General features: G+C 41.9%; 1 protein-coding gene across 1 annotated transcript in view; it reads left to right on the top strand.

Moving 5' to 3' along the window:
* Window positions 1-26488, top strand: part of SLC17A6 (solute carrier family 17 member 6) — a 404282-nt gene that overhangs the window by 195872 nt on the left and 181922 nt on the right. Inside the window, exons 5-6 of the mRNA XM_086959494.1 lie at window positions 16193-16280; window positions 16391-16477. Coding sequence (XP_086815620.1) covers window positions 16193-16280; window positions 16391-16477 — 175 coding nt within the window. The remainder of the gene's footprint in view (window positions 1-16192; window positions 16281-16390; window positions 16478-26488) is intronic.

Here is a 26488-nt window from a genome sequence, read left to right as displayed (position 1 = left end):
ATATATTGTAAATTTTATAAAATACTAATTTACATTCATGAAATGTCTCTTAAGGTACAGAAAGAAAAAAATTTGAGACTATCCCATGCTACAACATTTAAACTGTCTCATTTTTAGGACAAGGCCAAATATTGTTATTAGGAAGTTTTCAAAAGAAATCTTGTTCTCTAAGAACAGTTCTACTTTAAGCAGATTACTCTGTGCCAACAAGTTCTATTTTGTAAAAAGTTCAAATTGTTAGATGGTTTGTTTTGAAAAAACGAAGGCCGAATTTCAGAGTTCAGGGAACGCTGTGTGCATGAATCAAAAGTTATTCTCGGTGTCAGGAGAAAACATCAGATCGTCTAGGCTGGCAAAGAAACCATCTACCATAGTAGGCGAAAGTGGAGCTACTTCAGTTAGCAGATCAAATGTGCATAGATGAGGATCACCGCCGTCAGCGTTTTTTGCATTAGCAACGTCCGCAGTAGGTGGTACCTGTGTGCCTGTTGTTCCATGTATCTCACCCTCAGTTAGACTTTTCGGTGAGACCTTACTGAATGCCGTCATAAGAATTGGTAGCCTTTGGAGGAACACGATGCATGAGTCGTAACCGGACCTAGCAAAACGTCAACATCCGATGGCAGGACTGATGGAATTGTAAGACAAATGTCCAACACGCATTCCTCTCCGTAAAGCATGCATCTTCGAACAGGTAAGATGCAATCTTGCCAGATTGGTCAGAACAAAAGGAACCACGTTTTGTTCAGATCTCTTAAACGAGCCAAGACAAGAATCTGTGTAATTCTCTCACGATACCTTATGGCAAGGAGGGAATGTTCCATGGAAGTCTAGGTATCGCTGGTGACTGGACTTGCCATATCGGAGCAGAAGGTATAAAAATAGAATTCCTGCTACGATTTCCAAGATGAGAGGCAGGCCGTCGAACGCAGAGTGCACAAAATTTGGAAAAATGCAGAGGACTGCTTTAAATGGTATCATCAGACATGTTTAAGATTTGACGTAGCATTTCTGCAAAATGTACTGGGCAGTTAGTTAATAATAATGTATGTATCTCTGCAGAAGTCCTTGCAACTTGCAGATCATACGTTTCTTTAGACGAGGTCAGTGGCACAATTTTTTGTAAAAGAATGGCTTTTATTCTGCTTAAAGTATCAATTCGTATAGAAGAGATATTCATTGAAGGCCATAACACCGTTTCCCAGTCTGACTTTCTTCTAGGATACAATACTTGCATACAACAAGTGACCCTGGATGACACACTGACTAGATACGCTTTTCCTAGCAACATGCCACAACAGCTTTGGTCATTGAGCATAACGTAGCTGCCATTGGATAGCTGCCTGAAAATTGGTTCTATCACTGTGGAGGGGGAACCGTGCAGGTGGCAAGAAAGGTTATTTGCAGAACCCACGCAGGCTCCGTGTAAATTAATACCTTGGCACAAAACTGTACCACTTAGTGAGTTCTTACAATTTTTACCACTAAGGAATACTTCCTTTCCCCCATTCCAACATTTGTGTGTGTAAGGTAAAGTCCAGGTCGACTTAATGTATTCTTTACCCAACCATTCATACAGGCCTGTTGGTATATGCTGTAGACAATACTGAAATTGAAAAATCGTCACTGGTATCGTGATGGTGCCATGTATTATCCATTCAATGACAGGCTTCTCAGAAACTGTCAATGGTAATCTTTCCAGTTTTTCAATGCTCAGCACCGTATAGTCTGCTCCTTTTTGTGCCAAAGAGATTTGTTTATCTGTAAGGTTAAATACAGTAAATAATGACGTGGTGTTGATAAGACGACATGTCACGTAGCCTGAACGCAGGTTTTGTAATGTCCAGCCTAGCTGCATTATAGAACGTAATTGGGACTGGCCATGTTGTAACATTAGCAAGTACTGCTCTATTATGTCAATGGCAGATGATACAATGCTGTCCAAAGAATAAATACTGGAGGACAGAGTCGTTAACCCATTGTCCACTAAAGAGAGTGCTTTCTCTAAATTAATATAATCAATTTCTCGTATTCTTTCTGCAGTTTCCATTTGCGTGATTTTCCATTCTTCATTGTTTGCAGAATATATACCGGCATATATGAAAAGTTTTTGACGTAGTTTGCGAGGCCCTATTAAGAAGTCTCGCAAATCATTGCCTTATTTAAGCAAAGATAAGTGTTGTTTGATTTCTGAAAGTGTAGATTTCTGTAGCCACTCAAGGCATAGTTTTCCTACACTGTAAGTAGTTACTATTCCTGGATGTTGTCTCTGCGAATATCTTGGATCTGGCCTATTCACTCTGAACCCTTGTGTTTTGTTCCGGAATCTATCTTGACAGTTATTTGTGTCTGTGGGCCAGATTAACATTTTTTCCAATCAGGATTAGTTCTGGTTTGTTTTAAAATATAGGGCACGTCTACCTCCTCTTCTGCAGTGTAATTACTGTCAGATCAAGGCTTAGGTATAGACGGTATATTTAAATCTTTTATCTTAGCCAGGCCAAGACCAGAAGTTTGTTGAACAGTGTCATTTAAAAACATTATTTGTTCTGGTATAATGCAGGCTCTGTATAAGGCTTCTAAACCATGCACCTGCCAGTCTTTTGTGTCCCAGACAGTTTTTGTCTGAATGTTGTATTTCCAGAAGTCAAAACCTAATGTAGACAGCTGAGCATAAAAGTTTGCAGAATAAATTTGTTTTGTATTGGTCAATATTGTTTTCATTCCTGTCTTATTCGTAAGTTTGACATAAAACGTCTCTGGATTTGTAATATTAAACCCTGAGGAGTATGGAACATTTTCATAAAATGTTTTTGAGCTACCCTTTGTTGGCGTTGGACAATGTTCCCATTGATTATAAGAAAAAACATTTCTAGGGTTTGCAGAATTATGCAAATAATGGTGACCATAATGATTAAAACAATACATTTGTTCATAATCTGACGAACCTTCTAAGTATTCATGTTCTGTAAATTTAGCTGACATTTCTAAGTCTGTCATCATATTATTAACAGTTTCAAAGTCCCAATCATCAGAAAATGTGCTGGGTGATACAACGTCACTCAAAGAAACCTTGAACTGGTGTAGAATCTTCAGCAATTCCACCGGGCCATAGATGTCATAATCAGTTCTGTCCCATGCTATACCATCAGGTATTGGAACGGCTGTGATGTTCACTGATGACAGGTCACTTTGTGCATGATGACATGATTTGTGAGGGTTCAGGAGCAAGTTGATTTTCTTACTTGCTGTGTCCCTTGTACTGTATTTTCCATCTATCATCTTTCCCAAACTTAACACTAGTATCAGCCAGAGCAGGGGAAAAAGTACGCCGAACACAATCCAAAATTCAATCCATGGTGAAACCAGATATGTTTTTTCAAGCTGATGAAGGATTTCTGTTATTTTCTCTTTGAAAGTTTTATTTGCTGGCGCAGATTCAGGTTCACTTGGATCCTCAGAAAATTTATCAAAGTTGATGAAATAGCCAGAGGCAGTTCTGTCAATAATTGGAATTGCATCAGGATTTTTTATAATCGTTGGAGCTGCTTCTTCCTTTGTCATATTTGTATAGTCAGAGGATATTTCATTGTAGACAAGTGTTTCCTGACGAACTGTTATTTGGGTTTCAAGAGGTTGTTGCATAGTCCTTCTTTTCTGACTGCAGGCTTATCAAAGGTGATGAGTCTTTCAGTTTGTACCTCTTGGAGTGTTGCAAGATTTGGTCGTCTGCTACATCTTGGGGGTCCACTGGGCCTACTACTTATTATTAGCCACATGATGTGATTTGTCCACGTCGATGGACACAACTCTGTTTTCCCTTTTACCAGCAAGGGGCGGTAGTAATACTGATCTTGTTCCGTGGATTGCTAGGACAGGTACTGCTTTTCTGTTAGAAGGCCCAAATTCCTTCTTTACCGCGATCTTTTCCCTGACTTGGGGCCAGATGTAGGAGCCCTAATACCTGTTGGAAACGGCATATTTCGGCCGTTTCTGACCGGTATTAGGCTTTTCAGATGTAGGGGACCTACCGAATTGGTAATTTTACCGAATCGGTAATTTTACCGATTCGGTAAATGTACCGATTCGGTAAAATACCGAATCGGTATATTTACCGAATCAGTAAATCCATATGTAGCTGACACTCCTAAGATTGCCACAGGCCCTTAAGAGTCGGTATTTTACCACACACTCCTATTGTGTGGTAAAATACTGAATTCAGTTGTGCATGCACATCTGTGCATGCACACCTGTGCCATGTGACACTCAGACATGCCCTTGGGGCATGTATGTGTGCCACATGTCACACAAGCCTGTACTTGGGGTGCTAGAGGGTGTCAAAGTGACACCCCCTGCACCCTTGAAGGATTCGGTATTTACCGATTCGGTAAACACCGAATCGGTATTTCCCATTGATTCCTATGGGCTTCAAGGCCCATAGGAATCAATGGGCCATACCGATTCAGTATCTACCGAATCGGTAAATACCGAATCTTACAGATTCGGTATTCCTAAATTCGGAATTACCTAAATCTGCCCCCTTCCCATTTACAGACTCTTAAATACTGATTCGGTAAAATTCGGTATTTAAGAGTCTGTACATGGGAATTTCCTACATCTAGCCCTAGATCCCCAATCTTTGGAATCCAGACAGGTCTTGCTGGGACAGGTGGTTTTTCTTCAGTGGTTGTTGGCTTCTGTATCGTGTTACTCAGACTTCTTCTTGTTTCATGTAAGTCCTGTAAAACAGCCAAATGATCTTTGACATCAAAGGGTTTTTTCCTCCACTGAAGTTTGACAATCGAGGTCTTCGATTAACATTCTAGTACCAAACATTGATTCGTACGGAGTGTTTCCACCCAGAGAATTTATTAGCAGATTGTTAAGACTGCGTTGGACACTTATTAGATGTTTGACCCACCCATCACCCGAACCTAATATCCTAGATGTTGTGCATTACTTGATGTAACATTTTTTTCTTTCTACTACCGGGTTACCCTCAGGATGGAAGGGACTAGAATACCGCAATGCAACGCCCATACTAGCCATGGCCTCTTTGAAAGCTTGAGAGCTAAACGCAGGACCCTGGTCAAAATGTAGAGTGCCGATTGCGTATGTGCCGATAGAGACTCGCAAATCCTTTATAACAGTTCTGGCGTCAGCCGAGCGCTGGGGCCACTTCCAAAAGAATCTTATCTTGGTAGTTGTGGTACCGCATCTGTCCATGGTGGCATCTGCTTGTAGATAGGGTAATGCTGTCTAACAATGGTGTCTGAACTGGGCTGGCTACACTGCAGTCAAGTATCTGGTGATCTTCAAAGGTATGATATCTGTAACAGGTATTACAGTTTATTACAAATTCGTGAACTTGGATGCTCATTCCTGGCCACCAGTACATCTCTTCTAATTCTATTAGAGATTTTAAGATCCCTTGATGTGTCAGACCCTCTCCCATATGTGCTTCTTGAACCAAAGCACTTCTCCGGTTCCTGTTTGAAATTACTCTTTCCCCCACGCCAGGGATTCGAGCAAAAGGAACGGAGTTTGCATCAATTATGTTTGTATACGTGAGTGGCTAGTTTAGAGGTAACGCTGCATAGCTGCCTTCCATGGAGGCTCTTACCGCTAGTAGCGTTTCACCATCTATTACTCTTTTTGAGCGAGCGATTATAGCTATGGAAGCCATTTGTGCAGCTGTATTCGTGGCTTCATCAGCCAATGAATTCCCTGCAACGTGAACGCCATCACGCTGATGATGTAGTGTATGAATCACGTGAGTCTTTTGTAGTTCTTTTTGCAAAATAACTGCTTGTTCCCAAAGCATTTTATGCTTAATTGTGCCACCTTTTGCGTCTTTGAAACCGTTTTGGACACAGTTCTGCAGCTATTCATTGTAAGACTGGACGCAGTAATATGAATCGCACACTATGAGTGTGGGGAATTCGCGATCGGTATTTTCAAGCGCCATCTTGAAAGCCTGTAGTTCAGCTCACTGAGCTGTACAGTCTCCGAGTGATTGAGTTTTAGTGACCATAGGTATAAATTTACCTCCATGCCTGTGACCTTTAACAATCGGGCACGCAGCACAATAGGCCAATTACGGGCTGTGCTGATCCGTCTGTATAGATTAAACATCCGTAATGATCTAGAGGCAGAATCTCTGTCAGCAAAGGACATTTGTGTTAGTATTGTAGGTATTCTTGTGTCTTCAAGTAGGGGTCTAACATGTATTAAACGTCTCTAGCAGCAAGAGAGTTAACCCACTGTATCCATCTTGGATGTGAAGCCTTAGCATTTGGAACGCTCGCTTTTGTCACTGCCTCTAAGGCAGGTACAGGTGTAACGATCATTATGCGTTTACCCTACGCAAGAGCTCTCTCTTTTGCTAATGCAGTTTGAACCGCTGTCAGAATTTTTTCTGTAGAACTGAATTTTATTTCTGCTTGTGTGTACAAGTGCGATTTGTATACTATTGGTACCTTTTCACCTTCGTTAAAGTTCTGGTATGTGAATCTGCATCTTCCTGGGATGATTGGGATCACAAGGTTGCGCACATTGTCGCGTGTTTCTAACTGTGTTTTAGTTAACATATCTGTTTGTACTGAACGCAAAATTTCTGTATGGTTTTGAGTCCAATTTTTTGGTTTGAAATCAGGTTTGATTCGTTCATATAGAGGTTTAACCCTTTCTGCGTAATTCAGAACATAAATTCTTCCAAAATTCAGAAAACCTAAAATTGACTGTCAGTTTTTCAGCGTTTTCGGAGGTTGAAGCAGTGCACATTTCTCTAGGAAGTTGGCTGCCAGGCTTTTGCCTTCACTTGATAGCTCGTAGCCTAAGAATAGGACATTGAAGTGGGCAATTCGTGATTTCTTAAAATTGAATTTGTACCCTTCAGATGCGAACCCAAGTATTATGGTGTTCACTCTTTTCAAGTGCACGTCCAAATCATTGTCTGTAAGATAGATGTCATCGACATAAGATAATGCCTCATCATCATACGTTTGTAGTAACTCTGTTACCCTGGCCGAAAATAACCCTTGACTATTCTTGAATCCCTGGGGGAGACGGCAAAATTGTTGCTGTGTCCCCAAAATTGAGTAAAAGGGTTCAAATGCCTGCTTTCAGGTGCAATGTTTTGACAGAAAAACCCATTTAAAATATCTAATGTGCTTTTATACTTTTTGCTCACAATGTTATTCATCAGTGCTGCACTGTGTGTATTTTGTACTGCAAAGGTTTTGCAACAAGAGTTTGGAAGTCTGTAGTCCAAAACTATACGATATGCAGTGTCTGACTTGGAGACAGGAAACAAAGGATTGTTCATTGACGAGGTGCATGTTTCAATCAGCCCCTTGGTATTCAAGTTGATCTTAGATCTCCCTGACCTGTTTTTTAGGTTCTTTCTTAACTGGATACTGCCTTTGTGCAGTAGGCTGATTTTTTTACTGGTTTTTATCCTACATGATTTTTATATAATGCTGGAGCCTCGGCTACAGTCCATTTTCTCGCATAAGTGTATTTTTTGTGAATCGGAATGTGATTTTAGAAGTCTGGCATAATTATCTCTTCGCCATGTGGGCACTCCCTGACAAATTCAGGTGGCCAGTCTTGTTCAGCTAGAAGAATGTCATAGCCCTTAGAGAGCTTCTCCCAAAAGAGTGCTCTTATTTTTCTAGTTATGTCCCCCTCTATCCGGAGTGTTACCTCATATAACTTGTGGGGTACACTAACCCTGGTGTCGGCAGTTTCAACTTGGATGCATTCATTCAAGTCCACTGTCTCCAGATGATTCATCAAGATCTTGCGAACTATGGTGACTTCTGCTGCGCTGTCTAGCATTGTCTGGACCCACTCCCCGTTCCTGAGTTGTGTCCTCAAGATCCTCAGCATGTCTGATCTTTATGCTTGCTACCTTCCTCTTAGTAAATTGAGTTTTCTTATTTTTTGGAACGTACTTTTCGTCTTTGAACGTTACTCGTACTTCCTTCTATTCTTATCGTCCTCTTCTTTCGGATTTCTGCGAGGAAGTCTGAAAGGTACGAGAGGAACGTATATCAGTATCTTGATATCTATCGGGTTTTCTCAAATTATCCCTATTTCTGAGGTTATACCTTTTTTCAGAGGGCTCCTGTTGGGGAGACCTACCTCCAAGTTGGGGAGATCTACCTCTGGACTGAGAACGATTCTCTTTAGGGAGTGTCTGTTTATTGTTTTCCAACTTCTTTTTAGGTGTAGTGAGATTATTTTTAATTAAAACTTTTTCAGGATTTTCTGTTAGTTGGGGTTTTAATGGTTTGCCACCCAAACTATCTCTTCCTAGTTCTTCATATGATTTCTCAATAATTCTTGCAGGTTCATATGGCAGCTCTGTTATATCTGTTTCTTTTAGCTTTTGGCGGATTGCCATGGATGCTGCTTCACCTTTAATGTTGGCTAATAGTATAGCGAAGACCTGTTTGAAATCTTTTAGTAATTTCATACCAAGATTTAAAGCAGGTTCTGGTCTGTATTCATTTTGAATTTGTCTTAGGACATCTGGTACTATCGCCATAGACGGAACACCATGTGTTTTTGTGTAGATTGAAGCAAAGACTGTACCCCAAGTGTCACAGTCCTCCACATGTTGTACTATCCACATTGGTAAACTGATTGTCAGAATTCTGTGTTTCTCATGAGGTGTACTATCAGGAAATGCTGCCTCTATTTGAGTAATTTTCTGGGCTAACCAGAACGGAATTTGTCCCCTTTTGCGGGCAATTTACCAATGACTGATTGTATAGTCTGTGGTGTGATTTTGTTTGTGTTTCCCTGATGAGGGGTGTGCTGCGGAAACCTTACAGCAGGTTGGACTGTTAAGGTCCGCATGACATATTGAACCAATTGTCTATGTATTTTAATTAACTGTTTTAGCTGAGCTAACAGTTCTTGACTTGTCATTCTGTCAATGTCAAAAAAAAAAACAAAGGAAATGATGGACGGAGTGTTTACAATACAAGCACTCACCCCCAGTCAACTGATCTGGATTTAATCCATCACCGTTCTTTAGCCCACTCTGCCACCCCAGTTCAGACATGGCCATATGCAAATCAATGTGACCCTGTGCCTCATGGGAACAGTCCAGCCCGAACTGCCAAACCATGCCTTCCCTGGACCGTAAACAAGCTACCCAGGACCGGTTTCTGGCATTTCAGCCGTCTTCAGCCCAGCTTGCTTGAATCCAGTGGCAAAGTGAGCAAGGGACTCACGTCTGAGCTTACCCTGCCAACTTATGGCGAACAAAAAAAACCGAAGGAAATGATGGACGGAGCATTGACAATACAAGCACTCACCCCCAGTCAACTAATTTGGGTTTAATCCATCACCGTTCTTTAGCCCACTCTGCCACCCCAGTTCAGACATGGCCATATGCAAATCAGTCTGACCCTGTGCCTCATGGAAACAGTCCAGCCCGAACTGCCCAGGATGCTTGTTTCCGGTCCAGGGAAGACATGGCTTGGCAGTTCGGGATGAACTGTTCCCATGAGGCACAGGGTCAGACTGATTTGCATATAGTCATGTCTGAACTGGGGTGGTTGAGTGAGCTAAAGAATGGTGATGGATTAAACCCAGATCAGTTGCCTAGGGGTGAGTGTTTGATTTGCTCAAACGCTCCGTCCATCTGCCAAATTTGTTTTATTCTGTCAATGTCAGCATGTGGTGTATAGCTGGCTAGTACTGGCCATGTTGCTCCTGGTCTTCCTAGTGGACGGAGCCTGGTAATGTGATTTTGATGTTGTAGGGGGCCTTTAAACCAGAGCGCATGCTCCTTGTGAGTTAGTTAGTTTTCAACGTCCTCGAAAGGAACGTATTCCGCTGGAGGTTCCTCTACTTTGTAGTAGTGGAACTCATATGCTGTTGGATTTGCTTGTGGAAAAGTGATCCATGAATAGAATACCTCTGTCTGCCGATATTCATGTGCCTCAATGACAAATATAACTCTACCACCTCTGGGTGATAGGCCATTATCTCTAAGTTTTAGAGTTATATTTTTTCTTACATTTACCGGGATGAGTATAGCATCCGCGATATTTTGTTGGAGACTTGTGTCATCTAAAACTGCCTGAGCTGCTGCTGCAGCTCTCTCCCTTTCATCGACACTCTCCGACATTTGGTTGACCGAAAGTTTGCAGAGCAGGTTTCAAGGAATCAAAGATTAGGTGCACAATATTTTTGGAACACTGTATCCTTCAATGTTGAACAAACCATAAACTAATACATAGGATTTTCCGTCCTACTCAGTTTTGGTGGATATTATCCTTTCACCCACTCCAGACGTCTAATGGAGTTTTTACGGGAAAAAGGGGTCTGTGTGAAAAGCATGACTGAGTTACTCTAGTATCTAGCGTTAAATTATCGCCTTACCAAAAGTTGGGCGCCATGTAGTGTAGTTCCTATATTCCCAATAGGCTCTGCAGATTGGAATAACATATACTATAGTTTAGACGTAGGACTGAGGTCGACTAGGTCTCTATCGAATATATTAGACTCAATTGTGAGTGCCAGCTAGCTCAGAGGTCACTAGAAACTTTCTCGAATTCACAAGAAGGGATTAGTTTCTGACAACCGCATAAACATGACGACTTTGTTTCCCAAGAATAATAAATCAATCTACAGAGTCGCGGAAACAATAGATAGTTATTTTACTCATTCAATCGTGCATGCTTCGTTACACCAGAGGTACTGAGAAAATAGAGAGACGGGCGTTTTCAATAAAAAGTGTTTATTGAACAGTCTTCTTTCTCAAGCATAAGAAATATACTGCTACAATTGTAATATTGGTTATAAAGTACAAGGCATATAATACGAAGAGTATTATAAAATAGAACTGTAAGAGCATGATATGGTTTCTAAGCCATAAAATACATAAAATGCTTAAAATACATACAGTGATAAATAATGACTAACGTACTCAACTGGTGCTTATAAAATATGCCTACCCCGATGTACCTAACCTGAGTCTAGTACAAGGGAAGAAGTAAGTGAGGTGTAGACTAGTATTCTTTTGGCAAGAATCCATTCCAACAATTCTCTAAGGGTCTAATAAGCTCCGTACCTTGGTTTAGAATGAAGGAGGTCTTGTATCTCTCTCTTAGGACTCGATTTCCCAGCAACCCACAAGGGTAGCCTGGAAACACTGGAGCTGGATTTCTCGGCAAGAGAAAAGACAGCGTCTCTCAGTGCGTCAGCAGGAGGGTCGGCTTCCTTCGGCACTTGCTGCTACAGGGCGCGTCGGGCAAATAGATAGTCGAACTGCTCTAAACCACTGTGTGTTTGTATGGGCAAATGTAGGCATATTTATACCTTGAAGGTGCCGAGTTTGACGTATGAATGGAGATAATAACATCATCAAAGACTCAGTTCTTTGAAAACTCCATGATTTCCTAGATGAATTAGTATTCAGGCAAGGGGAAGTCCCTAGCTGTTGAAGGCGGGTTTTCTAAGAAATCATTGTGGATTCTTGGAACTTAGTGGAAGTAGCCATGCCATATTTGGGCTGCATAGGCTCAGTCTAAATATGGGTATGATTTCTATGCCTATATAAGGATCGTGTGATTTATACATATATATGGGCATGAATCGTGAAAATTAAACTAGGGTCCTAGATTCGTACATAACACCTTTTGAGTCAGTAAACTTGCAAGTGTTTTTCATGAATCTAACATTACATGTTTGACTTGATGTAACATTCACTGCACAGTTCATTCATCCTTTGATATTTGAAAAGTAAAGCAAAGAAAGTTGTGCTCATTTCATTCACCTAGATTTTTCCCTTTTGATAACCTGGTTTTTAGATGTTTACGGTGGGTGAGTCTCACCCAGGGTAAATTCAATCACATACTAGTTGGACTGCGCATGTTTACGCAAGTGTTTGCTATTTAAGATAAGGCACTATGATGCAGCTAGTGTATGAGGCACTGGGCTGGTCGCCCAAGAACATGTACTCATACAGGTTTGCAAGTGTTTGGGCTGCACATGTGAGACTACCATCGTTGGTGCCCAGTAAATGCACACAGGTATCCTGGCATTGAGGGGACTCTATAGATGTTGCTCTGAGGGTATACCTTATAATATTAGAAAGGACTTGAAGATAAGGTCAGTATTACTGGATTATCTGGGTAACTGGATTAAGGCATATTCCCCATGTATATACATGGGGAATATGCCTTAAATTGCAGTTTAGCTTCCCTTAAATTGTCACAGGTAGGTATCAAACTGGGGTGAAAAAATATACACTGAATTTGAATATGCAGGTCCCAAGAACATACATGTACACTTTATGGGTCATCCAGGGTTGTCATATTCGCTGGCTCAGCCCAGGATCCGATTCCAGGTATTCTGGCACCCTGCTGGGCCAAGTTAATTACTCTGCTCAATTGCAATGGGATCAACGGTTTCCCCACATAAATGGATTGATTATCAGTGCTTCACTCAGCTTCTATGGAAGATGTGGTGAGAAAGAAAATCTGCATCTGGCAATCAGCTGTAACATTGTACCAGGGTCGAGACAGCGCAGGCTCACGAAACAAAGGAAGAAGCACAGTCATCTGGAGTCAACACGGGAGGGGCTTTGGTTTTTGGTGAGAAATTTCCTGGCAGTGTTTGCGAACTAGGGGTGGAGCTGAGGCCCCCAGAGGAGATGTGCACATAGACCAGTTGACAGAGCAATATTGGATTGTACCATCATGTGGTGCAGGAATGTTGGGACCGGGTGGAGGGCTTATGTGGCAGCCTAATATAAGCCTAATATAAGCCAGAAGTGCTTGACATCTAGAATTTCCCACCTACACATATAAACTCTCTCTCAAGAGATAGATAAGAACTTGGACAGTGGCAACACCATGCGCATTTGGAAGGACAAGCCCTCTGAAGTGCTGGCCAGGTGGGAAGCTGGCTAGGGTTGTGGGGGCCTTGGGGCTCTACTTGCTCCCCTCACTGCAAAACCTGCCTCGAGGGTGTTACAGGTAGGCCCAGTCACCACTGTTTCAAAACGAAAACTAAGAACAGCTGCCTGGTGCCACACAGCATGCAAATACACAAAGCAGTCGAAGCTGCTATTTAATGGTTCAGTGCTTCCTATTTGGGAAGCATGGCACAGCTTCTTTTGCCCACGATATTGTTCTTGAGATGTCCCCAGGAGAGCAGGGGTACCACCACTGCTATTTTAGATGTGTTTAGGGACCGCAGGAGCACCTTTTCCCCCCCACCCCCAGGTGATTGTGTAAAATTAACCCAATGTCTATCGGGTCACAGGTAGTGTGACCTGGGGAGATTTTCCATCATTTTGTAGAGCACTCCTAAAGTTGGAACATTTGTTCAGGGACCTCTAGCGGTTGGCCGTAAGGCTGAATTTCACGTGGCTTATGTGGCATAAAGTGGTTCAAGAAAGACACAGACACAAGATATGTTTTTGAAAAATGCTTTATTTAACCCCTTCCGTGCTTCGAACGTCCAACGGTCGTCGCGTGCACTACCTCCCTGGTGCTGCGCACGACCGTTGGACGTCCGAATCCCGTTAGCGCGATCGAACGTCCGCACTGGGGCGGAATGTTCGACGCGCTAAACGGGTTAAAAATGTATTGCTGAAAATGTTTTAGAAAACATTGAAATGATTTTTTGTCAAAAATCATTGCATGTAAAATAAGGTCACTGCTACCAGTGATGGAATTGTGATTTTCAACATGTGGCTATTGGTCTTTTTTATGTGGTTACTCCCTTCCCAAAGCTAATAGGCCCGCTGCATTTAAAGTGACATCCCCCCAATATTGTAAAGTGATGTCTGGTATCGGTGGGCATGAGGGGGTAATGTGATGTTGGTGGTCATGATCCATTAGAGGTCAAAAGTGATTCCAAAATGTCACTAAAGGTACTAGCAACAACCAGTCCATAGTCAGTGCGCTCTATTGCAATGCAGGTGCTAGGATGTCAAGGTTGGACCTAACCTCGCAAATCTTTTTTTTCGCCAAAAACTTTACCGCAGGAATCTCTATTGATTTCCTAGCACAATTATCTCCACCACCGACATTTTAACCAAGAAATGGTCTTGTTCACGGTAACCGTGAACAAAGACCATTCCTTGGTCGAAACGTCAGTGGTGGTGGTGATTCCTGAAGTGATGTGCAGTTTTTTGGTGAAAATAAATGCATAAATACATATATACATATATATATATATACATAAATACATATATATATATATATATATATATATATATATATATATATATATATATATATATATATATATATTGCCACCAATCCCGTCTTTACTGGAAAAACGGGTCTGACACATGCTTGAGCTGCATTCAGGTAAGTTTTAATGCCACCATTTGACACTTTACAAAAATCACGAAGTCCTGTCTCCCAGCTCCTGGCAGACGCGTTTCAGCGGTATGCTTTCTTCAGTGCCGGTTGTTTGCTGGAAGGGTAAGTTGTGCTGAGACTTTCGTAGGCAGTTTAAATCGCCAGGTGAGTGACCCCATTGGACAGCAGATATTCACACAGAGAGAGGACTGGGGCAATTCCACACACAGTACTTTTCCCCTCTCTGGTTCCAAGGTCTCTCCAGTGCACGGATCACGCTTTTACAGGGACAAACACGCTTTGGAAACGTGAGCAAGATACAATGTTCCTCTCAGGCATACGATTGCGCCCTGACTTCGTCAGCCCTCCAAGCGCCCTGTTCCTTCTTATATATAATCTACTGATTAATGCGTGTGTAATGAATGTACTTTTCCCTTTTTTTTAAATACAAGCACAGACTAGGAAAACCTTTATTGAGAGTTATTGTTGATTTCTAGCTGCCACCAACTACCCTGAGTAGGCCTTGGACTGCTCTGCTATGCTACCCTAAGATAGTCAAGCATTTCATTGGGGTGCTACTCTCCCTCCGAAGTGATAATTGTGGACATATTACCTTTGCAGGCCTTGTGCCGGCCTCCCATTCCGTTTCTGAGGGTTTTTTTTCAATATATTTGCCAGATAGGCCTCTTGCTTTATGATTTAAATTCATGTATTACCCACATAGAAAATAATTAAGATCATGAAATGTACCCAACTTACTAGTCAAAAGGTAAACATACTAAATGATTGAACACAATTAATTTCTTTGCATTAAATATTCAGATCCAAATTAATAGGTATCTGTTGTCTTTTAGCAGATACATTAAACATAGTTTGTAATACTGAAGTTTTAATTATGTCAGATTCCCAAAATGTATGTAAGTATATTTGTATGTGACATTTGTGTAATGCAGACTAAGGGCCTGATTATGACTTTGGAAGTCTGGGAGTGGGCCGCAAGGCCAGCAGCCGCAACCAGACCACCAAAGTCAACCACCGGCTGCTTGCTAGATTATGATTTGTTTTGTAGTCTGGCAGGCGTGCGGCATGGCGGTCCCACAGTGATGCCTTTCAATAGGCAGTGCAATTGGAGCGCCACAGCCCGTACATGCTCGGCAGGCACTGGCCAGTACATGCCGTGCAGATACAAAGGGGTGCATGCATATAGGCGGGCATGCATGCATCACCTTTCATAGGGGCAACAGGGGGGCCTGTAGGGCCCCCTTTCTTTTCCCACCCACACTTTTCATGGTGGACCAACCGCCATGCAAAAGGCTTGCAGTGGGGAAAGTCGTAATAGGCTGTAGTGTCACTACCAAGCATATTGTTTGCCCTGATTGCCACGCACCCCACCAGGGTCCAACCGCCGAACTTGTAATTCAGCCGCCAGGCAGACTGGTGTGGGGGTCCCCGACCAGCACAACACCTCCACTGTTAGTCCTATGGACCACCGTACTCCTAAACAGTCTCTTAGCCAAAAGGTGTGTTGAACTGTTCAAGGTCAATTAGTGATCAGATTGTAGCTAGTTTGTGAGCTGCTTGCACAGGGTGATATTCTCTGAAGATCAGAGTGAATCTGTATCCCTCTGTCCACCTCTAAAGTCATTTTTAAATGCTGAATGTACATTTCAATGGAGTTATTGTTTATTGTTGTTGCTCCTCAAAGCATTCTTTGTGAATTGTTATATAATTTCATACACTTTAGCTTCAACTATTCCTCAGTGTTTATTTCATGTAAAAGATTAACAGAAAAATGGTCCGTTTGTGTGTTTCAGCTTGTCAAAGTTCTTTCATTTGTTCATTCATTGTAGGGTGTCACCTATCCTGCGTGCCACGGAATGTGGAGTAAATGGGCTCCTCCTTTAGAGCGGAGTCGTCTAGTAACTACATCTTTTTGTGGTGAGTAGTCATACAATAGTATTTTGCCATTTTTTTTAAAGAATGACATTATATGAAGTTTTTTTTCTTCAAAAAGATGCATTAACTCACGTTTCTTGTATCTTCTTCAGGCTCTTACGCAGGAGCTGTTATTGCAATGCCATTAGCTGGAATTTTAGTGCAATATACCGGGTGGTCGTCTGTTTTTTACCTCTATGGTAGGTATTGTTTTTTAGCTCTCGAGTGTGTAAAAGCTTACCTAGATAATAAAGGTGTTGTTGATACTTTTCTCATTTGCGATACATTGGTTGTTCTTTGCTAGCTACTGAAAATAGACCTTTTCATTAAATAGTTTATACATTCTATAATAATAAAGTAATGCCATTGAGCAAAATGTTTATGAATATCAGTAAATTTAAATTAAAGTGACATTGAAGGGACGAGTGCACACTGAAGTAAAATGCAAATGTCGAATCTCTCTGGGGGATAAATATTAATGAGTCAATGCAATCTTAAGGGGAAGCCACAGCAATACAAAAATAGATGCTAATTCATTGTTTTATTGGTAGTTTGACCTACCGAGGGCCTCATATAATGAAAAGAGTAAGAATATGTAGACCGCCTGCTATATTTATGTAGGGTCAGTTTTGGGGTATGTGACAAACCTTGTGGATGTTGCGTCATACTGTACAGAACTAGGTGCTGATTTTTCTATGGGTTTTACAGTAGAATGCAAAGAATGCAGTTCCCTAAATTACAGCTTGTGCGACTGTAAAAGAAAATAATAAAATAATATAATAAAATAATTAAAGGCATTTTGTGACTCATTATGAATCACAATTAGGAGGGGATGTGATTAGATTCCTAATGTGGAAATGTATCAAGGGTATTTTTTTTTACTCATTATGAATCACAATTAGGAAGGGAAAGTATCCCCTACTAATTGCAGTTCTTAATTAAATGTATCAATGGTTTATGACTGCATTGAAATGTTTCTGACTCCAAAGGTAGAGTGGTAATGGAATGTAAAGGTGAAACTTTGTCCATCCGGGGGATGAAGGCTGCTTAAAAAAATCCCATTTGGGAGCAGGTCTTTGCAGTCCACTATCTCTGCATTTGCACGCAACTGTGCTGGCAAATAGTTAACGTTAATTAGGCAGATGCTTTTGTGAACACCTGCAAAGAGGAAATATATATGTTTGTGTATCTTTCTCTCTAGCCGTCTGTCCCTCATGTACCTATACCTCTGTCTACTGATTTCTGTGAAATGCAGGCTTTGAAACCATTGGTAGACATTCAGTAAGAACGCTTATACATATATTAAATGAGTAAGCCTTCTTACTGACTATTTCTCAGTGATGTCACAGTTCATGTTTTACAGAACATTGGTCCAATTGTGAACATTTCCCATATTACATTGTGCTGAATTAAGTTGCAGCATAGGTAGCTTTCCTAAGCACATAACAAGTTAAACACACAATTTCTTATTTATTTCAGTGCTGGTAAAAACGAAAACACATTCACAATGACAGTGCTGGTATCAGACCAATAATCAGCACAACTGACAGGCTCACACTTGCTGACCCATCCTTGATGCAAACAGCTATTGTTCCTCCACAGTATATGAAAGTACACATTGCAAATGCAGAACCCTGTCAGAAATAAGTGACTGTCTCATAGGCACTATATGTCCTCTCTTTATTTGTCTTGATAAACCTAGTACAAAAAATGTATGTACTACAAAAAACTAATTTTAAAATACATTTTCATAGCTTTCTTACAATGTGCTTTGCATTTAAAATGTGATTTATATTAATACACATTGCTCCATAAAAACATTTTAAATATCTCCACATTACTCCCAAACAAAACACAATTTTTTTTTAAAAAAGCCGGACTTCAGCAGTTTCAGTTAAACAATGAATACTAAACAGATGACTCAACTTATCTAAATCTTTCTGAGGAGTCCCAAAATCCCTTAATAAAACATGTAATATACAACATACATAACAAGTAACTTCTGTAATATAGTCCTATTTTACCCTCACACAGTTCATGTGAAATTTAAAAATAAACTACACTGTTTACCGTTTTGGGGTTTGAAAATGTTACCAGTTTGAAAATGTTACCAGAACTGCTTGATAAAGTCTCCTTTATTGGAGACTTTAAAGGAGACTAGTCAATCCTGATTGGCTGGCCACAACATGAACATATGTTGTGGCAGCCATTACAGGATTTGTGGGCACAGTCCCTATGCCCTGAAAACAAATGAAGACAAAAACATATAAGGGGAGTAGGGTAACCATACCCAGACCCAAAGAGACATGTGGGGTGGAGTAGCAGCATAGGAACCCCCTTTGATTGTCTGGCCATGTCCTAGACAACATGTTGTGGCAGCCAGATTTCTCTCAAAGCCCAACAACCTCCGAGTTGGATTGCGAACAATAGCAGGAAGGTTTTGCAGCGTATTTGGATGCTTTAGATGGAGGATCATTCACCCAGAATAAATAACTTTGCCATCCTGTGTCACTGTTTAGGTTCTGAAGGTCGTAAAATATTAAAACACATTCCCAGTGAGGCAGTTATGACTATAGATGGTGAGGGTGAGGGTGATGGTGTCATTGATAAATATGCAATTGTCATAAAATCCAAAGCACAGAAAGATTCAAAGCACAGAAAAATATTATTATGGAGAGTTTTACAGAAGGGCCCAAATTTCGGGTGATTCACATGCAAGTTATGTTGGAGCTCTGAGAATTCTAGCGTCCTCTTCTGAATACAGGGATTTTGAGGAAGAAAAGATGCAAGATCAGCTAGTTGAGGAAACAAACAATAACAAGATTCAAGATGGATTGCTGTCCAAATCCAATCTAACATTAGAGAAGGCAGTGGAAATAGCATCTAGGATAGAGAGTACAACTTCTTTCATGGATCAAATGACTGTATCAGATGTGACGTCCCAACCGCAGATGTTTTAGCTGTGAAGTCTAAATATAAGAAAGGAAAAGTCAAGGAGGACAAAACATTTGACAAGTCCAACAAAAAACAGTCATTTAGACAATTAAAGTGGTATAGATGTAGTATCACATCCTACCTAGGTAATGCTACTGTATATCCTACCAGTGCTAAGTGTATGCGTAAAGGGTATTTTGTCAGTGTCTGTAGATCTTCAAGCAGAGTGCAACAAAGCCAAAATCACGAGGTGTGTGCTAACAAGATTAGTTAGGATGATTGTTCCATGAGGGATGAAGGAGAGAAGCTGGTGATCAAGGAAGCATCTTTAGAGGTGAATAGTGAAGTTGTGTTTAGGGTTTCAGAGACCACTTTAATATGACGTTTCTGCACTCTTAATATTAACAGTGTCGATATAAAAGGTATAACAGACTCAGATTACCCTTTCACAATGTTGAGTGAGAAAGTTTGACAAGACGATTTTAAGGGAATTCAATTGAGAGATTCTAAAAGCAGAATTCAAGTACCAAGGTATTATTATGAGTGGAATAATGTATGCAGCCAAGGACGATGCATGTTTCTTCGGTTTGTATGATCAAAATAACTTGGGAACAATGCTAGATCCAAACACCCCAGCTCAAGTTGTACTAAGGGATGACTATTTACCATTTTTTGGTAAGGGAAAATAATGCATGGGAACAGATTATTCCGAAGTATTTCGACAAAAGCTGGGCATGCTGAAGGGTTTCATGCATAAAAAACGAATGAAGGATGATGCATGCCATATAGCTCACAGAGTTAGGAGGGTGCCTTTAGCCTTTGAGCTGATTTAAAGGAGAAGTTAAATAACCTATGTGAGCAGGGAGTCATTAAAACCATTGAGTGTTCAAATTGAGTTTTTCCTATTGTCTTAACATGTGTGTGGACTTAAGCAATCTCAATCATCAAATTTGGATTGATCAGCATTCTCTTCCCAACTTCAAGGAAATGGGAGACACTTTGAAGGGGGGCAACATTTTCAGTTTGTTTGACATGACTTTGACGTATCATCAAATTATTTTCATCCTAGTTCCAGACATTTAGCATCTTTCATAACTCCGGAGGGCTTATTCTGGTTCAAACGAATGCCATTTGGATTGGCATCGACCTCTTCCATATTCCAGAGGGTTGTAGAAAGTTTGTTCAAGGGTTTAGAGGGAGTTATTGCATTCCATGATGATGTTCTACTGTTTGGCAAAGAGCAAGACCAGCATGATAGTAGAGTGCGTCAAGTTTTGTCCAGAGAAGTGCAATTTCAACTCTCTCAGCATTGATTACTTAGGATACAAGTTATCAGCAAGTTGTGTAGAACCAAAATCTAACTTGGTAGAAGCAATTGATGATTTTAGACCGCCAGATAATAAGGACCAGTTAAGCTCTTTCTTGGATTGATTGAATTTTCTGCAAGATTTCCTCCCAAATGTGCAGAAAAACATATAAAACATATAAAAGGAGAAGTGTGGGCCTCAATGATTACAGCGGCAGACCCTGATGCAGAGGTCTAGCCCGGGACCAGGGTTCAATTCCCATCCTCGGCGGGTCTTGGGCTCAAAATTCCACGGACCTGATAATACTCACCTCGGTGCCTATTCCAATCATGGAGTCCCACTTTGCAACCTACAGGAAATAGCTTGCTTAATCTCCACAACGGCCCCCACAACGCTAAGGATGCCTGGCCTCCACCTTGGGGGTGCCCAGGAGTGGACGCCTCACAGGGAAAGCCAGGATGGGTTCCACAGCGGTATTCGTACAAGCGCCTTGAGACCCTTGCAGGTGAGTAGTGCGCTATACAAGTATCAATTTACAAATTTAAAATGAGAAATGTACCTAATCTCTTTCATCCGTCGGACTGCCCCCGGCCGTATGAAGTCACAGTGGGCGTGTGCGTTGGACAGAAGGGGGTCGTCCAATTTGCGCAATCGTAGAATTTGCCTGCACAGTGGGGAAATGTGTGCCGCATGGAAGTGGCTAAAAATAATGTGAGATTTGAGCTAATTAAAAAGAAAATCATGCATGCGATATCCTTGAAACCACCTTTTGACACATGAGATGAAACCATAATCTTGATGCAAGCCAGATGGGTCTAGGTGCTGTTCTTATGCAACACAGAGATAGCAGAGATGAAGAGGTAGCTTTTGCCTTTGGTAAGTTGAAGGGTGCAGAGTAATCTTATTCAGTAATTGAGAGAGAGTCCTAAGCATGTTGGTGGGGCATTGTTAATTTTAAAATGTACCTATTGGGTTAACATTTCACTCTTTGTGTTGATCTCAAGGCCTATGTTCAACCTGTTACCACCAAAGGTATAGAACGTATCACACCCAGAATTGCCAAATGGCAGTATAGGCTTCCGGAATGCGAATATAGATTGGAATATTTACCCAGAGTAAAAAATGTGTTGGCAGAGTGCATGTCTCGTCTTTCTGGTTGTGAGCAGAGTGATAATGGTGAAATCATGAAGGTTGTGGAGGTACAGGCGTATCTGGGGTGTACTATTGAATGTCACTAGATCCACCATGGTGCCAGTGTCATATCGGAGAGTGAATGGCTCACTGTAATTGATTTGGTTGAGCAAATGAAGGAAGCAAGAGAGAGTATTCTCCATGGTTGGTCACAATGGAAATCTAATGGAGTAAAAAGTGATGTTTCCAAGCACATTTTGAAGAATTGTTAATTATCAATGGGCTTTTCTTCTGGACAAGTGTGTTCATAGTGCCTGAAGAAATGAGAAACAGAATTATGGTTTTAGCTCATGAGGGGTACCTAGGAATGCGAGCGATAAATAGATGGATAAGAGAGAATATTTGGTGGCGAGGGCTGGACAGGAGTGCAGAGCACTATGTGAGGTATTGTATCAGTTGTGCCAGTAGTGACAAATCTCAAGTCACAGTTCCTAGTCCTATGGATACCATAGGAGTGTCCCAAAAAGCTTGGAACAAATTGGCCATAGATATAATTGGTGCCATGGTTCTTACTGGTGTGTTGGAGTATGGTAATGTTGTTGTGTATTTTTACAGCCGTTGGGCGGAAGTCAAATTTGTGCAATCTCCAAACAGTTATAAGTCATTGAGTTTTTGGAATACATTTTGACAAGTAAGGTATTCCTGAGGAAATTATGTTGGATAATGGTTGTCAGTTTACATCTTCAAAGGGTGGGCAGAGTTGTCGGAGCGCCACTATGTGGTGTTCCACGGAGTTGAATAAAACAGTGGAACTCCGCTCCACTCCCCTCCACCTACAATATAAATTTAAAAAGTAGGAATTAAACACTTGAGGGCTGCACATGCGCACATTAGAGCTGTCCTCCCAAGATATAAAAGCTAAGGTTTGTGACTGGCGAGGACGGCAGACTATGAGAAGGAAAGACCACGCCATGGAGGACGGCAGCTCAGAGACGCTAGAGCAGGTAAGTGTTTATTTCCTACTCTTTTCTGGGCCTGGGTGCAGGGGCTAACTCTGCTCCGCCACAGAGTCTGAGTTTTTGCCTGAACTCCGCTTTTCCTAGGGAGCGCGGAGTTGGCAAAACTCCGCAAACTCCACTGGCAGAGCGGAGTGCACCACCCGGACTTAACATCTACATAATTTTCAGAGTTTTTGAGTTTTTCCGGAATCAAGTACACTAAGACTTCTTTATACATTCAATGAGTAATGGTCTTGTTGAACGTTTCAACAGAGTTCAAAAGCACAACATACCGTTAGCGAGAGCTAATGGGTTGAACTGCAAGAAAGAATTAAGGAAATTATTATGGGATGTACGCACTACTCCCATCACAGAAACATGCATTTTGTGCTATTTTGGGGTAGAGATCCTCCGTCTAAAATGATAAGACAGTGGTTGGGGGAATTTACTATTTCTAAGCATTGTTGGAAAATGTGAGTAGGAAAAGAGAACAAGCCCAGGACAGAGCAGAGGCGGACTCTGCTATGTGCACTCTCTCAGAGGTCTCTATTCATTGTCTGCTTGGTACACTCTCTCACAGGACTCTGTGCACCCTCCTCTCTGTGCACTCTCAGAGGTCTCTATTCACCCCCGCTCTGTGCACTCTCTCTTAGGGGTCTCTCTTTATCCTTTGTGCACTCTCTCCAGGGTATTTCTTCATCCACTGCTCTGAGCACTCTCTCGGAGGTCTCTGTGCACCCTTTGCTCTGTGAACTCTCGCAGAAGATTATGTTCATCCTCTGCTCTGTACACTCTCTGAGAGGTTTGTATTATCCACACATCCACATATACATACATGAACTAAACAACCTACAGAAATTCACTGGTTATAATTAGCAGAGCTAACTATAGTTTGCACCCCCACCATGCACTGCTAATTACCTCACGCATTACATCCCTCATGACACGTTCTATGACATAATTGCTAACATCACTGATGACACTGATGGGGCCACCATTTTTCCCTGCGGACCCCACCTCCGGGATGATTTCTTTAAAAAGAGATGGAGGTGTGGGGCTTCTCTCCAAAAAAACACCTTTGGGCCCGAGGAACCCCATCCCATGAGGCAAAATTCCTTATAGAAGGGCAGTGGGGTCATGCACCCCCACTCTGTGCTGGTATTTTCCTGGGGGGGTCCATATCCTAGGATGTGATACTACACAGAGTCCAAGGTAGCAAACCCCCAAGACACTGTTGGCATACCCAACCTAAACTCTACCAGGCAGGAAACTCTTTTATGCTCCCACCTGGTGGGAGCAGTGAAAAAATGCTACTCCCGTCTGGGTGGCAGCGTAGCCCCCCTTCCCTAGGCCGATTTTGGCCCTGAATACCCCATCCCCCAGGACCTGGCCTTTTTTAATTTCATTTAAAAAAAGGTTGGGGACTTTGTGCCCCCCTCCTGAGGCCAATTCCGACCTGGGGACCCCATTCCTGGGGCCATACCTTTATTTATGTTATTTTTTAAAAAGGGATGTGGTCCAGGGGCCCGGGGAACCCATCACCCGTGGCCGGGCCTTCATCCTTTTTCAAAATAAATTGTGGAGGGGGCCAGCGTGCTGATATTGTCCCAGTGACCTCATCCCCTGGGACATTGTCGCCATGTTGGGGACCGTGGGTGGAGCTTTAAGGCTCTTGCAGTCACTGCTGGCTCCCCACTTCCTATGAGACCCAGCATTGCCTTTGGCAGAGGCATCTCCAAATATGCTGCTCCCTCTCTCCAAAAGCAATTCTGCTCAGCTTCATGGAGGCAAGAGCATTTCCAATGCTTTCGCTGGCATGAAGTGTTTGCTATGGCTCAGAAGCCTAAGCAAACTGCAATGTCCCTAGGGGTTGGTGGTCTCCAGTGCCATCTACAACTCCATGAGGGAGGCCCCCTACAATAGAAACTAATCCTAGAGGAGGTGGGGGACACCGGGGCTGTGGGAGCCACGTGAACCCTTTTATAATTTAGTAGTTCTAGTTGCCCCGGTTAGGTGGCTGTCCCTGGGGCAGTGTGGGGAGCTTATGGCTCCCACATTTATGTCAATTAGCCCGGGAGGTGGCAGGCCCTGGGACTGTGTGGCAGGCTGGAGCCCCCCACGCACGATTTATTAATAATGCCTGGGGGTGGCCATCCCAGCATTCCTTTTTGTTTAGCACCGGGGAGGTGGTGGTCTCCGGAGTAGCGGGGGCCCGTGCCGGGCCCACAATCATTATTTTTATGTGCCCCTGCATCCTGGGGGGGTCCCCTTTATTTTGTTAACTTTTTTTCATGTGACTCAGTTCAACTGAGTCACAAGATGGCTGCCAACACTTCCTGGTTTGAAGTGTTGGCAGCCAATCAGATCTCAGGCACAAGTTTGGGAGGGGTTGCGGATCTACAGCAACCACAGTTGTATATCTGAGAAATCTTAAAATTTCTTAGCAACTACTGAATACATTTACACCATTTAACAAAAAGAGTGCTTTTTGGACCAAGAGCTAACTTTTTCCAATTGTGGTGTAATTCCGTTCAGCAGTTTAGGCTGTAGCTGTGTCTAAAATTTCCTATGGAAATAAACATGGTGAAAAGTGTTTTGGGACCCCTCTTTTACTCAGCCTCCATTTTACGGACCACCCCGATATTTTCAAGACAGCAGCTGCAGTAACCTGCAGTTTCGAAAATTTCACGAAGATTCGACAAACGATGCCAAAGTCATTGGCAAAACGAAAAAACGTTCTTCCTGTGGAAGCTGCATCCTAACTATAACGACCTACTGGTGACCACCAGTAGGTATAATTTATATATTTATGTATATAATATAATATAATATAATATAGTCCTGCATTGATGAGGGAGAATCATTGCAAAGAGTTATAATCCCTATAAATGAATTTCTTGCTGCTACTGAATAAATGTTAGTTCAGGAAATTATGACCTTATTTGGTTGTCTCGAGAATTCAGCACTGAAGCAGCACCTTACTTGCTGTCTGGAAAAATCAGCTCTGAAGTGGAAGTTGTCAACTCACCAAATGTATTCTTTTTTCTCTGAAGAACTCTTCATCATGGCTTCATTAAGGTGAACGAATGGTCTGAAAGATTGAGAGGTAAAAAAAAAAACCTCTGGTGGCACACCAGGCTTTTAGTGGGCAGGCTACGAGGGGAGGAGTTTTCAGACCAAAGTTCTCTGAAGGAGAAATCAGGTGTGAAGTCGAAAGGGTGCTCTCCAGGTACAGAATTCAGTTAAAGTGTGCCACATGAGCTGCAGCAGGTGCTATAATATTTACAAGTTTATTGAGGGCTTGCAGGTTGAGTAGAGCACAGATCCAATCGAAGTTTGCAGTGACCAAATTGTAATTCTGCTAGGCATCTGGAAATCAAAATATTCAGGAGAAGGCATAACAGAAACCAGGAGAAAGGTAACTGAGATCTCCAATAGGGGTACATTTTAGTCACAAGACTTTTTCTGTCACTTTTTGACTAGAAATCGAATTTACTTTCCTGACAGAAGCTATCCCCTTGCCGCCATGTACAGCAAGGAGTTGGCAGTCTGCGAGGTGTTGGGCTATAGGCCAGGCCTTACAGCCAACCTCAAGTTGCCCATCACATGGTGGGGGATGGATATAGTTATTTATGGAAATAAAAGTTGACTTCACATTGAAAAAGCCCTAGAAGTATCCCTAAAAAGCACAGCTTTAAGTGATGTTATAGTTAAGTATGGTTCTAAAGTGTTGGAAATTGGCGGTGGTCTCCCCTCTTATGAAGAAGCCTACGCTTGATCCCACCTGTCTAGCAAGCTATCGGCCTATTTCCCTAGTCCCTTTTCCAGTTAAGATCATGGA

This window comes from Lissotriton vulgaris, chromosome 2_2 (genome assembly GCF_964263255.1).
Source record: "Lissotriton vulgaris chromosome 2_2, aLisVul1.2, whole genome shotgun sequence".
Taxonomy (NCBI): domain Eukaryota; kingdom Metazoa; phylum Chordata; class Amphibia; order Caudata; family Salamandridae; genus Lissotriton; species Lissotriton vulgaris.
This window is presented reverse-complemented; position numbering and strand designations above follow the sequence as displayed.